The following is a 16364-nucleotide window of genomic DNA, read 5'->3' as shown; positions in this document are numbered from 1 at the left end:
TCTCCTCTTCCTCCTCCTCCTCTTGCAGCCCTGAATTGACTGCTGTTTATTAGACCATTACCACATTAATATTGGAAATTTTGTATGATTAATTTCAGGAAAATGAAAACAGCCATCTGACATTTCAGTTTAGAAAACTGAATACCAGCCCAAGAAATGGGAAATTCTTAGAAAGCAGAGCTCTGCAACAGTAATGTGTGCATCAAAGAGTTTAAAATTCCTGTTGAGCTCTTCTTAGGCACTCACATTTTACTGTATACAAAGCTTTGCAATCTTGAGCTGGTTTGACTTTATATAGACCTAACAAAAGCCAAGAAGATGCACTGTGGCAGGTGAAAACCTAAACTGAAGTACATGTGGTATTTCTTGGACCAATAAGAATTTCCCATGTTTTCTGGGAACATGAGGTAGAGTGAGAAGTTTGAGATTTCATTAATGTAAGCATCAAGCAATCTTGATGTAAAATTTATGAGGCTGACTCCATCTCCCTGACTCCATCTCCCATGGTGCAAATACTTTGCTATATGTTGTTAATTTTAAGCTATACACTAAAACACACCACAACTTTACAATCAGTGATGTTTTAAATGGATGGCTGACCTACAGCCTTTGACAAAATTTAGCACTTTATAGCAATACATTAATGCTAACTTTAAAAACTATGGCATAATGAAAGTTTACAGCAAATTAAGTTGATAAGTTCCTGTCAGCTTCCTAAACTCCTCTTTTGGATGAATAAGGGAATCAGATATAGGAAGTGAAGATCCACCTCTAGCTGCAGTAAAATCTTAAGTATTTTCATGAGACTCATGTTTAGTGAACAGACAAATACCTTATCTTTAGATGAATCTGAAGAGAAATATACTATTTCTATTTTAATTTAAAAAGTCTCTTTCAGTCTTTATCACACCTGAGGAGTTCTCCCAAAATGGTGGTGAACCTCAACTCAGTGAGGGTCCTTGATGTCCTTGCAGAAAGGAACTTAAGGATGGGTCAAAGTGAGGTGCAGATTAAATTTACTAAGTGAAAGAAAGAAGTGCACACATCTGAGAGGCAGGAGGAGTACAGGCTTTGGAGAGGAATGAATCAGCTGCCTGTTAGCCACACTTACATGTGTAAAATCACCTAAGGGTATTTTTAGTTCTCCTTTCATAGGTAACTGGACATGTCGACCATTACTGGGCTGTGGTTTCTTTTCTTCTTTGACATATTAGTGCACCTGTGGATAAGATCTAATAAATGATTTAATGGTGTTTTTTCTGGTCAAGGTATGTAAAAGTGACTTTTAAATCGAGACTTTAAGTCCATACAAAAGTGGACTTTAAATCTAGAATTTAAATTGTGGCCACTCTAGTGTTGCCCCGAATTCCTGCTTCCTACCTGTCCTGTCTTCTGTCCTACCTCATTTCCATTTGTGACCATGTGCTTACATTGGCTTATATAAAATGATTCATGGTGTCTATGGATTCATATGTGATACCAGTCACTAGACAGACTTCTGAATTTTTACTTTAGGAACTGCACAATTTGGATATAATAGTAAATCTTCACTCAAACAAGTTGGATTTTATAACTAGCCAAGAAAATAAATGGTTTGAATAGGGAAAATTAAATAATTTCCTTTAATAAAGTGGTGTGGAATTTAAGAATGCATATAAATCCATTATATATGAAGTTGAACCTTTTTTTTTAAAGAAGAGCTGAAGAAGAGCATTATGTCTATTATGTTGAGGTTGCTTTATTACAATTAATCAGGAAAGTGTTGTATATAAATTTATCTTCATTATTAAATGATAAGGAATATCTTTATAGATCGACAAATTATAATAGCATTAAAATAAAATTATAATATATTAAATCCAGGACATTTTGGGGATACAGAAAATTTAAAAATATAAAATATTTGTATTTGTCTAGTTCTGATGTGTGTCCCATGGATGTTGTGAAATTTCCAAATTCCTTCATGTTCTCACAGTCACTGCTTCCTTTGAAACAGTTTGATTCAGGTGTTTTCTGCCAGTTCTGTGCTTGTTGTCCATACTTCACTCTTTAGAAATGGAAACATAGACATCCTTCACCCTCCCTTTTCTTTAAAGCCAACAGAAGAAAGAAAAATTAGATTAAACAGCAATATTTACAAAGGAGGAGAGAGAGTGTGTGTGTGTGTGTATAGTGGAGAGATTGACAGAGCAGTGATATAATTAGCTTTAACCTGGAATGTTAGACATCTCTGTTTAAAAAAGTCCCTGCACAGTTTTTTGGTTTTTTTTTTTTTTTCTCCTTGTGCTTAAGCTTTTCCCTATGTTCTCCACCGACCCATCTCTTCATTTTCTATTCCTTTCCTTAGAGTTTTTTAAATTTATAGATCATTCATATCTTTCTAGCATCTATTTGAAACCAGCTCCAGGCCTCCATGTGTGTCTAAGGACATGATAGAAGTTTTGAAATATATAGATACCGGGAATTATACTATTACCTTTCTTATCCACATGTTTTACATCTGGAGATTGAATTAATCATGGATCAAAAATACATTTTTTTAAAGAGAGAGAGAGAGAATTTTTTTAATATTTATTTTTTAGTTTTTGGTGGAAACAACATTTTTATTTTACATTTATGTGGTGCTGAGGATCAAACCCAGCGCCCTGCACATGCCAGGCGAGTGCACTACAGCTTGAGCCACATCCCCATCCCCAAAAATATTTTTTTAAAATGCATCTATATAGAAAATATACAGGTTAGATTTTCTTGTCTTTATCCCCTAAATACTGTAGTATATCTGTTCATTTAGCATTTATATTGTATTAGATATCACAAATAATCTACAGATGATATAAAGGATGGGTATTTATAAATACTACACCATTTTATAAGAGGTTCTTGGGCATCCCTGAACAATGTATCTGCTGGGGTCCTGGAACCAATTTCCCAGAGAAACTGAGGGACAGCTGCATGGTCTTTTTCTAAAAGTGGGGAGGGGTTTGATGAGGTTTTCTTCTAGTTGCACATCCATGAAAGAATTATTTTCATCTTGATACTCTAATACCATAAAAGTAATATCTAAACAGTAAATCTATATTGATATTTTAAAGTATAGGCTATTGAAGGATAGTGGTTTCCAAAAGCTATGGATTCATATGTGATACCAGTTTATCTTTAGATGAATCTGGGGATTCAGACTAGTCTGGGGCAGTGTTTGAAATGACAGATTCTCCTCATGCCCAAGTCAGGAAGTTCTGATGTGGCCAATCTAGGGTGGTGGTACTCAGGAATCTGTATGTAGATGACTGAGCATGGGAACAAATGCTCTGGGCTTCACTGTCTTCCTTTTTAGTCATTGGGTTCAGTGATGCAATGTCAATGACACCCAGGGATATCCATCTAGACTCAGGGATCCACCTTACAAGTACTTATAATTTTTTTTTTATAAGTAACCATCCTGGCTTTTTCAGGTCTGTTTAGGTTTCAGTGCCATGTCCTGAGAAACTGCTCAGTCCTGAAATTTACCAGAACAGTTGGTAACTTGATAAGTGTCTATTAAAAATAGCTGGATCTATTTAGTGTCTGTAACTATTCTTAAATATTTACTTATGAATAGTCTATTTTAAGGTTAAAATTGTGAGAGAGAAATTTTAGGCAAGAGCTGAAAGGGGTGAAAGGGTCAGAACAGCATTCCTATTTCTGCATGGATGTGAGCTCAGATTATGCAACTAGGGCAAACTGAAGGAGAGAGCATGCCTTTTGAAACTTTGAAGATGCTTTTTGTGTGAACTGATCATCTTTGTCTCCAAACTTACAAAAGTCTCAATAGGAAGTTTCAGGGAAATAATAATGCAGTTCCCTACAATGATTGCCTGAGTTTGGACATTGAGTGTGACTTAGAATCAGACTACCTAGACATATGATAGGTGATTGAAAATGTGAGCCTGGCAATTAGGTGCTAAGAAAGGCATAGAAAACTAATCTTCCAAAGAACTAATTTCCAAAATGAATTAAATTGATTACCATAAATTGATTCTATTGTTTTGGACTCATAACAACATTTTGGATTCCAATTTATATTTCTAGGACATAGAAATAGGAATAGTTGACAGTGTTGAAAATGAATAGATTCTAAGGTTAGAAATAGCCTTGCAGAATGGGTAGTTGAGACATGAGAAAAATCAGAAAATCCATGTTAAAGGGGAAGAGTATCATGATGGACTGTGGAGACTAGAACACAGTCAGCAGCACTGAAAGGAACAGAGTGTCAAAGGTGATTGATTGAGATGGGGCATCATGGGTGTGGTGGGGGGTATACCAATGATTGGCTGGATGAATAAAAATGAATAACTAAAGAAAGTAACTGGTTTTATGAGAATATAAATACCAAATATAAAACAGCCATTTGAATTCAACTCTAAATTTAGCAGATCTTTGCATTATTAAAATGACAAATATTTGTTGGATATATTATAGATTAGGAACTAACATCCATGGGAAAGTTGATTTTTCTTTCTCCAAATGTTACTGATGCATAAGTTTTGGGAAGGATGTGGAAGAAGCTCTGTTTTTGTTCTCTTAAAGAACCCTTTAGGTCTTATTGTAATTCTTTCTTGAATGCCCCCCGATTCTTCTCACCCACTAATGTTTTTTCCCCTCGGGAAGGGGAGAATATTATGTTTTCAGTCTGATACCTGGGGATGTTTCACAAATTTTTATGTAACCCATAGAACTATAAGTATAATCTCCATGTGTCTTAGTTTCCTCATCTTCAAAATAAGAACATTGAACCATAGTTGAGCTCTAATTTATCTTCCATTTAAAAAAAAAATCTCTGCTTCCAGACCAGCCTAAAAGTATTATCCAATGACAATTCTCAGCCCTAAATTTGCCTAAACGTAGGCACAATTACTTTGACATTCATTTTGAGAGATCTACATCTTTTTAATAGAAAATTTAAATAGAAAATTGAGATCAAAGAGAAAATAAATTGAATGATTCTTTTAAAGATAACTGGAGTCACTTAACAATACATTGTCATATAATAGTTATAAAAAGCTCCCAAATACAGCATATTCAAAACAAGAACAGATCTGAAGGGGGAAGAACTTACTTTTTTAAAAAAAAATTAGTTATGGGTGGACACAATATTTTTATTTTGTTTACTTATTTTTATGTGGTGCTGAGGATTGAACCCAGTGCCTCACATGCGTGAAGCAAATGCTGAGCTACAACCCCAGCCCTTCCCCCCCCAGAACTTAGTTTCAGCCGCTAATCAAATGATGCTCTTGGAGCTCAGAGAGATGAAAAGAATGACATTCTCTACCTTTTACTTAAAAGATCTAGTCACTATCAAAATGTTATATAATTACTACAATGTATGACATAATGGAATTTAATAAGGTGGAAATACAGATAATGAAACTATACTTCTCTTATATTTTATCTTTTTGTTGCTAATGCAATAATTTCTGCTCTTTCTAAAGAAACAAATTCAATACCCAATTTAAAAACCTGAATGTGATGCTGGGTGCAGTGGTGCCCACCTATATATAATCCCAGTGGGTTAGGAGACTGAGGCAGGTGGACTGCAAAGTTCAAAGTCAGCCTTAGCAACTTAGGGAGACCCTGTCTCAAAATAAAAAGTACTGGGGATTTGGTTCAGTGGTTAAGGGCCATTGGGTTCAATCCCTGGCACCAAAACCAATAAAAGAAAACAAACCACCTGGCTGGGAGGCTGGGGATACAACTCCATGGTAGAGTGCTTGTTTAGCATGTGCAGGTCCCTGGATTTGATCCCCAGCACTGAAACAAAACAAAACAAACAAAACTCAATAATGTGGAATTAATCAGAAGTAAAATCTAATAGTTTGTATTTCGTTAAATATACTAAGTACCTCAGACAATTGAAATGTTTGTGCTAATGCCATCTTTTATTGAAATCTGTCAATGTCAAGTGATGGTTTTCCTTTTATTTTGCAGGGCTAGAGCGAATTGCTCGGGATTCATCTTATGAACAGGAAGGGAAGGTCCAATTTGTAATCGATGCGGTGTATTCCATGGCTTATGCCCTGCACAATATGCACAAAGATCTGTGTCCTGGATACATTGGCCTTTGCCCACGGATGAGCACCATTGATGGGAAGGAGCTACTTGGTTATATTAGGGCTGTAAATTTTAATGGTAAGTTGCAACTTTTTTTTTTTTTGTGGTCTCTAAATGCTTTAGAAGTGACAGGATGTTTTTGTCCCCCCTATATATAGAAGATACTTAGGCAGAGTGGAAAGCACAGGATTAGAAACAGTTCTCCTTTTTAATCAGAAGTGTGAGTTTTTCCACCTGCTTTTAAATCTCAACATATTTTTTTATGTTACCATTAATCTGCTTCTGAAAGAAGCAAAAGTTAAAAATAAGCCTCTATCAATCAAAATATTCTACTTAAATATTGCTATTTCAGAAACAACTTAGAAGGCTCATTCAAAACCATTGACGACAGATTAGATTTATTTGAAAATGTTTTGTTCGTGCCATTATTAGAGAAAAGATTATAGACGTTTTGTTTTGAAACTCATTTTAAGGTTTTTAAACAGTAAATTGACTTGAAGAAAATGGATGATCTGGAGTGGCTCTATATTTATATTCTTAAGAGTGTTGAGTTTCTGTGACTTCTTTTCTTTCCTTGTGTTTCTCTCAATGATTTAGTCAGTTGGAAGCAAAGAGCTGCATACAATGCTGTGTAGATAGGATTTTTCTACTGTAGAAGAAGGAATCTTGCTTCTGCGACTGTCACAAGAAGCTGTTATAGAATATCCTGGTTTCATAGTATTAGGTAGAGAAGAGCCAAACTACCCTGTCTGAAGTGATGGAATTATTGAATGCTGCTGTTCTTTCATGAGAGTTGTAATGGTTGCTGCCCATGACTTTGACCATTATTTTCAAATGAAATGATAGAATGCTCTGAGCTGTCTAATTCTTTCAGTTTGGCTGTAATCCGCACAATGGACATGCCTCCGAGCCACGCACAGCGCGGCACTGTCTATCACAATGCACTCCAGTGACCTCAGCTGCCAGCCTTTCTCAAAACAGCACAAGGTCATCTTCAATTTAGAATTCAAGTGGAAACTTCTTATTTTGCTTTTTCTCAGGCAACATAAGGCAGAATTTGGTTTCCATTCAACACAGAATATTCTCCTTTCTAGCAGAAATATTTGAGAATCATTACATGGCATTAATTCTTTGGTTAATATAAACACTAAGGAAAAGTTTGAAAATAATTTTCATGCAGTTATCAAACTGAGCAAGAGGATTGTTACAGTGTAAAGTTATTTACCCTAATGTGAGGTTGGGAACACTTCATTTATCCATTAGTGTTAGGAAGTAGGAAGTAGAATGCAAATGAGGAAATTTTCTCAATTAGTGAGGCTCACCTTCAGAAAGGGAAATCTTTTCAAGAAGCACTGATGAAAGCATTCTAAAGGTGAATTACTAATTTCCCTTTTATCTTAACCATAGATCAAAACCTAACCCTTCCTTGATGACTCCAATTATTATACCATACTATAATATAATTGTGCTATTATGGACTATTAAAGAATGTCTGCATGTCTAATGGCTATTAACAGAATTTGCCTCTAGACACCAATGATCTCTGAGTTCTCCTGTCCACTTTGCACAGGTTTTATTTCCCCTGCTAGATTATCAGAATTTGGCTGCTGTTCTTGCCTTTAGGCATGATTCCTTCCATAATCTGCTTTCTTTCAATCCACTATGGACAGAGAAGCAAATATAACACTTCATTAATTCAGCCAAGATGTTTAATTGAACACATATACTTTGCTCAGCAATATGATAGGTGCTAAACATATATTATTGGTGAGTCAAGGGGATTTAGAGTTTTTTTGTGAACTTAGATAACCAGTCAAATAAACAACCCCAAACTATAATTATATTACCTACAATGAATGCTGCAAAGGGAGAGGTGCTGGAATTAGTGTTTATAGTGAGGGAAATTTCTCTGATCTAGGGAGTTATAAACAGGTGAAATCTGAAGGAGCTTCATGTCTAAGGTGGAGCCATAGACAGAGTGATATGAGACCATGTGAGGTCTTTTAGGCAATTCCTAATGTTTGCTCTTATCTGAAAAATAATAGGAACCTACTGAAGTACAACAGTACTCTGTCTGATGCAATATTAAGTACACTATGGAGAAGAGTCATGGAAAATACTTGAATTTTACTGTATGAACTTGAATTTCTTTGAGCTTCTTAGAGATTTATTTTGCAAGGCTTTAGACTTGTCTGTATTCCAATAGCTGATGATAAAGGGAGAGAGGCCTGAACATAGGCAAATTATCATGGACTATATAATTCTCTTGATTTTCCTCAATTTTCAGGATGTTCATCATTATTTTATTTCATTATTGGTTTATCTATTAATGTTCATTCATCATTAGTATTTTGCCTGTTTATGATTTAAAAATGAAAGAGAATAGGAGTATACCATCATCAAAACTATTACAGGAGGAAGAAATGAATATTGTAACCCAAATAAGGGCCTGTGTTAGTTCTGAGCTTCCTACGCAGTCAAAGCACAAAGGGACCTACAATGAAAATTATGTGATAAGAACAAGTCTATCTGTTTTTCAAAAGAGAATAAATTTTCTTCGAAATTATTTCTACAAGAAAAAGTATCATATGGGGTTTTGACAGTCAAGTGAGCAATGCTATTTAACAAAATCATACAGCAAAAGTCAAAACCTTCTCTTCAGCTATTTTGCACCTGTACCCATAATCAAAACTGAGAAATGTAATGTTTGGAAAACCAAAGCTACTTCATTAAAGGTGTTTTCAAGGAGGAGGAAGACCTTTTCTTGATCTAGATTTGTAACTCTTTTGCACTCTGATGATGTGGGATGAACCATACTCTGAGAAGAATAAATGAAGAACATATTCCTTATACTCTTTTTAAAAAATTTTAACTTCCTACTCATAAATCTGACATTTTGATCAGTTGAAGTAAGAGCTGCTGGGTTGAAGGGATTGGTGTAACCCTGGCCAATACACTTCTCAGTTTTACTCGCTGGACTTGGTGTTACCTTGAAGGGTCCCAGTAGCTGTATAAGGAACTTACTTCTGTCCTGCAGACTTACATATCATTGCTCTTTGCAGGAATTGTACTGTAAGTAGATGTTTGTAATTTGTTTTTGGAAATCTAGCAAACAACTATGTTTCAATGTTCACTGGATCATTGTGGAGTTGGTTGTGTTGGTGACAATTGTTCTCATCTGGGGGACAGCCAGCCTATTTCCTAAATTGGAAATGCAGGGGCTTTTGGCCACACCACGTATTCCTCAGGACCAGTTTTAATTTCCTGAAGAGCCCAGAGGTGCTCAGCTAGACCCAGCGCTGCTTACCATACATAATACAAAAAATATACTATACACTGGAAAGGTCTTAGCATACTGTTATCAGTTGTCAAACAATGGGCTTCCCAGGGCTACTTCCAGTGTTGTACAATGTGGCTTCCAGTTCCTCTCAGGATCAGTGAGCTACATGATGTTCTCTCAAAAGAAAAAAAACAAAAACAAAAAAACTTAACCCATTGCATGAAATTATTTAGCAGTGCCCAGTTAAATATTGAATAGTGACTGTGCTGAAGTGCTATTTCTGTGTGGATGATGTTAAACTATTTCACATTAACATGAGAGCTTTAAACTGTTTCTTTTTGACATTAATATGGACATATATTGCTTTTTGTGGTCCCTTCTAGTCAAGATAGTAAAACTATGTCATGTTTCGAGGAAGACTTCTAGTTTATAAGAGCAGGAGATAAAGCAGTACAAGCTGCTGAATGCTGCACAGGCCATTGGTGTAAAAGGGAATCATGTTTAAAATTTAGTCTTGCTGAGATTATTAGCAGGGATGTGGTATGCCTACTTAAGCAGTGGTTTCAAGACACTCAGTTTAAAAAATCATGTTTCTTCCAGAGTATTGTTTGACAATGTGAAGAGCGTAAGAGAACTATAATGATAAAACATTAGTATTTCAGTTCAAAATTTGTCTCTCAGAAATTACTAAAGGTGAAATATTTAGTCAGATTACTAAACCAAAAAATTAAGTTACTTTTGGCAACAAAAACATAAGCTACAATGGAGGTTTGATTGATTTTTAATTCTTAAACTGTTTTTTTATCATTGCTGGAAAATTTTACTTTCCCATCTCCTGAATCTGTATTGCAGGCACATTCAGAATCATGACAGGCTTAGAATCACTCGCGTTTTCCTTACGAGTTTTCTCAACCTCTCTTCTCTACTTGGGAAGCCAGAGGAAAACAACGACTTGACTTTTTAGGATTACTTTTATTGCTACTATTTGAACAAAATGCTATTTCTATAAATTTTTTAAATCCTAAGACCTATCAAAAGAAAAACATAAAGAAAAGGAGTTCAGATTTTTTTTTAAGGAACTTAAGCAACTATGTCAACTCCTTGTTCCAAGGCAATAAAATATTAATACTGTACATCTTGTATGGAATCAAAGATTCTTCTGTTGCTACGAAAACCTTATTTATCATAAAGAAAAAGTGTTGGGCAGAATTCCTGAGATATCTCTCCATTCCTTTTACCTATAGTTGAGCTCATGTCAGGAGTGAGTCAAGCCTAATGGCATATTAATTTGGTTTGTTTGATTGCAGGTAACAAAAAGCAATTTAAGCTTGCTTAATTATGCTGATAGAATTTATGAGTATGTGTCAAGAAAAAACATAGCAGAATATAAAAGGGTCTAAGAAAAGAACTGGTTCTAGGAAAGGTAAACCTGACAGAAACTCAAACATCTTTCTGTACGTGTCTCTGCACCATCTGGTTCTCTTTGTACTGATTCTCTCTACTTTTAGCTCTCTGGTGCCGCACAGAGCCATCCTACACTGCTAGAATTTAACCATTCTTGGTTCAGGACACCTGCTGACACTAAGCACTTTTTTCAAACTCTCAATTCCAACTAGGTGGAAGCTTGAATCTCATTAATAAACTTTGGTTGGGTATCAGTTCTGCTCCAAATTATCAGTGGCTAGGAGCAAGTAGTGCAAATTTGGTTGTCATGGGTCCTGCCTTGAGGATGAAGAGGCTATTTTGGAAGTTCCTCTAAGCAATTTATGGGGAAAGTTATAACAGATGGAGCAGAGAGGTGGAAAACTAAGAGGACTGGTACCTACCTACCAGAAGCAAGGAGGGTCAGAGGCCCTATGAGCTTCATAAGATTAATGAAAACCCCTTTAAGAATCAGAATATCTGTGAGAACACCAGAGAGCAATCATCTTTGTGGGTATGTGAGGTCAGCCTCACATGCGTTGAACTTCCTGACACCAAGTGAGGTGAGGTAGCCCCTAAATCCTGTCCCACCATTTCAATGCTCAATCTTCTAGACCCCAGGGACTGGTACAAAGATGGCATTTATCAACATTTGCTTTTTTTGTTTCTTAAGAAACCTTTTTGATTTTAAAAACTTAGCTCAAAATGTTGAGTTATACAATTTTGAGAGTCCTCTGAACACTTTAGTCTGATTCTCAAGGAAGTATGTTTGCATAAAATACACTTAAGCTATCTAAAGAAATAGTATAGCTCCATATTGGGAAATGTACTACAACCATGCTAATGGGTCAAATAAGATAATTAGCATTTCATAATATGATTTAAAGTCATTTGATTAAAATATAACCCTCATTTCTGTAATAAGTACAAAACAAACTAGGAAGGGAATAATGGTTTAATATGATAAAGTATATATGCATCTATAAATATATATTTATAGCTGTTTCTATTAAATAGGTGGATTATAACTATAACCCTATTATTAATATTCTATATATTTTAACCAATATAATAAAGCATGAAACAAAAATAACAAAAATTACCACTAAAAAGGAAAAATAGTATCATTATTATATTCAAATAATCTGCTCTAAGGATAATAAATTTAAAAAAATTAAAATTACTTATTTTAGAAAGATAATCCAATCCATATTAAAATTAATATGAAAATATTAAGAACTTTCTTATGTACCAGTAAGAAGTCATTGACTTAACTTATATGTAATTGAGCTCTGTTTCCTTTGCAGAAAATATTTAAAGTATTTTGCAACAAATTGAATGAAATATGTGAAAGACCTGTATGAAGACAGCTTTGTTGACAGATGTGCAACACATTTGAAAAATGGAGAGAGAGTCCTTGTTGATGGATGCAGAGCTAATTATATAAAAAATGTTAATCCTTTCTGAGTAAATTTGTATTTGTGCTTAGTGCAATTAAAAAAATTAAAAAGGAGTATGTTCTGGAATTTTAGATAAATATTATTTTAAATTTTAATGATGAGAATAAGTGCATAAAAAGATGAATTTGAAGAAAACACTATTCCTACCAAACATTTAACATTTAAGCAACATGTTAAGTTATAATAATTATAACAATCAATCTAGTATTTAACTAGTACCAGAATAGACATAAAAATGAAACCAGAGGGTTGGGGGTATAGCTCATTTGGTAGAGTGCTTTCCTTGCATGCATGAGGCCCTGAGTTCAATCCCCAGCGTGCGCGCACACACACACACACACAGATACACACAACACCCAACAACAGAAAGAAATAGCCCAAAGTATATAATGACACTAAATAAATAATTTTACACATGCATATGCATCTACATATGAATTTATCATGTTATAGCTTTAGAAGTAAGTGGGAAAAGCTGGGCCTAGTGGTGTACTCCTGTATTCCCAGTGGCTCAGGAGGCTGAGACAAGAGGATCATGAGTACAAAGCCAACTCCAGCAAAAGTGAGGTACTAAGCAAATCAGTGAGACCCTATCTCTAAATAAAATACAGAATAGGGCTGGGGATATGGCTTAATGGTCAAGTTTCCATGACCCCCCAAAAAAAGAGATAAGTGAGAAAAGCCAGAGAGGGGAAGTACAAAAGTTCATTGTATTAGACAAAGGGGAATGAAGGGAAGGGGCAGGGGAGGGGAATAGGAAAGATAGTAGAAGGAATCAGGCATAACTTTCCCATGCTCTGATATGAATATATGACCAGTGTAACTTCACATTTGTTCAACCACAAGAATGGATCAAAATTGTAATGGGTTGCACCCATATATATATAATATGTAAAAATATACCCTAATGTCATGTATATCTAAAAACAATAAATAAAAAAGAAAAAAGTGGGAAAGGACATTTTTTTTCCTCTATTATTTAATTCAGTGAAATTGAGAGAGACAATTTCTTCACATAAGATGGAGTTTATTTTAGGTTTAGTTAAAAAACAAAAAGAAAATGGAAAAGTTTATCTGATTTAAATGGGTAAGCTTAAAATTAGTAAAATATCGAGGTGCTAAATGAGTATTAAAAATTATCATAAGCATAGTTTTAAAACAAAGTAGGGATGATGTATTGAAGGCATGTCAAATAATTACTATATCAAATAGAAAACAGATGCATAGATTGATATAAATTATGACATCTCCAAGGTACCAATTGTCAAAACTTATAAATGTTAATAAATATTTGAAAAGGTTAAGCCTCATGAATAATCAAAGAAAAACCAATTAATCAACAAAGAAACAGTTTTCCATATATCAAATTTGCACACACTTAATAATAATTTTCATTGTAGAGGGCATTCTGTCTTTATGTATATCTTATAAAGCAATAATTTTAAAAGCCAGTCAATAGAGGAGAGGAATGGGAGCAGGGGGAAGCAGGAGGGGAGTGCAAGAGGAAGTACTGGGGATAGAAATGGAGCAATTTATATTCCATGAATGCACAATTATTGTCAAAATGTTATACACTGTTATGTATAACTATAATACACTAATAAAAACATTTTTAAAAGATTAAGAAACAAGTCAACTAACAGGGAAACATGTTCATTACCCTGGAGTTAGCCAAGAGCACAGATGCCTGACACCCAGCCTTCAAATTTAATCACTAGATATTAATTAACAGAGAGAACAATAGGTGTCTTATTCAATCATCAATGATAAAACAAGTGATAGCTGGTATTTAATGCTAATTATCAGTTGAATTCCAGTTTCCAAGGGTGAGCAGGCATGTGCAAGGTATAATACAGTGTTTCTAATACATATGGTGGTGCTAACTCTTTGTTATGGCATCTTACTATAATAAATGGGACTTGAGTATAAAAATAGTAGTAATAATAAATAGTAATTATTAAAAGGTGATTATCCTGGGTATTCTAAATATGCTTGGTAAGAGTAAGCATTAGTGTGATTTTTTTCAATGATCATTTGATCATAGCATATTAAATCTTTATTTTCTTAATTCTAGGAATATATTCTAAGGAAATTATTTGAAATAAGTGTATTTTCAGATGCTTATTGAAGAAACAAGGAAGCCAAACATATTTTTGCTTTGTGTTTAATTAAAACCTACAAATGATATGTTGTACTGTGGCACAGCACTTTGACTGGGTACTGGGATCCTGGAATTCCTAGCTCTGCCACCCTCTTCTTGTGGTGTGAGCCCATCCTAATCTCTCAGCTCATCTTTTAAAAGGAAGCATTATATAAAATGATTGAATCTGAGCTTAGAGCTCTCTTCTAGCTCTAAATTGTCTACATATTTCTTTTTTATGATAAAGATTATTTTTATAAGGTGAAGGCATATTTTAAAAACATATATGTCTATCAATTTTTTTATTATTGTCTTTCCTGTTTATGTTCACTTTTATCTCTTATGAATCATGTATCCCACATACATTTTATTGGGAATCTTATAAGGAACCTAATGAAAGAGTTCTGAGCTAAGCATCAAGAGCACAAAGATTAATAAAATGTGGACCTGTGAATTGTCAAATTTCATAGCTTAACAGAGAGGTACAGAAACATTTCACTAACAATAATTCAAGTGATCAGTGATATGATAGAGACATGGATTTCACAAACAACAGAATGCTGAGATTTAGGAAACAATATAAAAGAGGAATAAAGAATACAACACAGAGAGTAAATGATATCTGATTTGAGTTACAAATGGAAAGTAACATTTCATCAGGTGGATGAGATGAGGATAAGAAATTCTTGGCAGACAAAGCAGTTTAATAATCATTGAAAGACAGGGAAGAACACACACTGAGCAAGAAAGTAAAGCTTCCATAGTGGAAGAATGCATGATAATAGGTTGCAGAGATGAGGGGAGAGGGGTGCATGCTGGAAGATGAGCTAGGAAGGTAAGCTTGGGCCCATTTGAAGTCTTGCCAAGCCCTGTTGTTTGAATGCGACACAACCAGCAAAAAGGAACCAGGGAGGCTTTTTGAGCAGGATGATGAAGTGCTAAGCAGGTGCTAAGAAAGTGTTTTAGAAAAATAACTATGGCAGTAATTGAAAGATGGGAGGGAGTGAGATTGAAGGCAGGAGATGATAAGTTAAGAGTGGGCTCCAACAGTCTTGGTGAGAGAATAGCATCTGAAATGGGAAAATGAAAGTACACATGAAATGGAGATAAGTGAATTACAGAGAAAGGGGTTCAGAACTGTTTGAAAGCTGGCTCTGTACTACCACTGTGCTTTGCCAGAAACCAAGAGATGTTGAGAAATAGCTTAACTTCCTCAAGTGATCTTTCTTTGTAACTGTGATTACTGATTCATTATTTTAGTGTATATACCATTGATGAAATTGACACTGCCTTTGTTTCATCTACTTCTGGTAAGTAGAAAATTAGATCAGTATGTGGAAAAATTGATGAAATGTCATTGCTTGAGTTTATGATGCATAATTTTCTCATAATTAATTTTTATCTAACAAACATAGGTAAAGCAAAGTTAAACTTGCTGAAGTATCGATTGAATCACTTAAAAAAATCTTAAAAATTATATGATACTAAAAATAATATCTTTTTTGATAATCACCTCATTTGAAATAAAATGGAGGAAGTCAACGATAATTTGAAGGTATTTTATATGATTAATTTTTCAAAGCTAAGAGCTTACATGTATTTCCTGGAAATATTTATACATTTAAGAAAAGTTAACAGAGTATATATTAATAATGAATACATAAAGATAAATAAGCAGTCTGATTTGAAATTAAGTAGTTTTTTAGTTTTTGATTAAGAACTTCAAGTTGGTTATAAAGTATTGAACTTATAAATTAAGTCATCATGAAAGTTAGGAGTGGAATTATACTTCTGCTTCTGTTTTCTAACTGAGTAGGGTGATAGACTATAGGGGAATTAAAGTCTAATATCTTTCATAGTCATGTAGGATGAAGTTCACTATTTTATCATTTCCTTCCTTAAAATAGAGACACATGCCAAGATTTTCCCAGCCTTGAAGAAAAGCTTGAAACAAATCAATGGATATATTCTGGTT

The 16364-nt window shown here is 34.4% G+C and overlaps 1 protein-coding gene across 2 annotated transcripts in view; it reads left to right on the top strand.

Annotated features, from left to right (window-relative positions):
• The window catches only part of Grm8 (glutamate metabotropic receptor 8), a 754509-nt gene that overhangs the window by 470199 nt on the left and 267946 nt on the right, over positions 1-16364 (top strand). The window contains exons 6-7 of one of the 2 annotated variants that reach the window (XM_071607761.1): positions 5965-6165; positions 12097-12151. In XM_071607761.1, the coding sequence (XP_071463862.1) occupies positions 5965-6165; positions 12097-12107 (212 nt within the window). In that variant the 3' untranslated portion in view covers positions 12108-12151. Of the gene's footprint in view, positions 1-5964; positions 6166-12096; positions 12152-16364 lie in introns of those variants that run through there. The other variant, XM_034635666.2, reaches the window with a different exon arrangement.

Source organism: Marmota flaviventris, chromosome 1, assembly GCF_047511675.1.
Source record: "Marmota flaviventris isolate mMarFla1 chromosome 1, mMarFla1.hap1, whole genome shotgun sequence".
NCBI lineage: Eukaryota > Metazoa > Chordata > Mammalia > Rodentia > Sciuridae > Marmota > Marmota flaviventris.
Note: the sequence above shows the minus strand (reverse complement) of the source record. Positions and strands in the feature narration are given on the sequence as shown.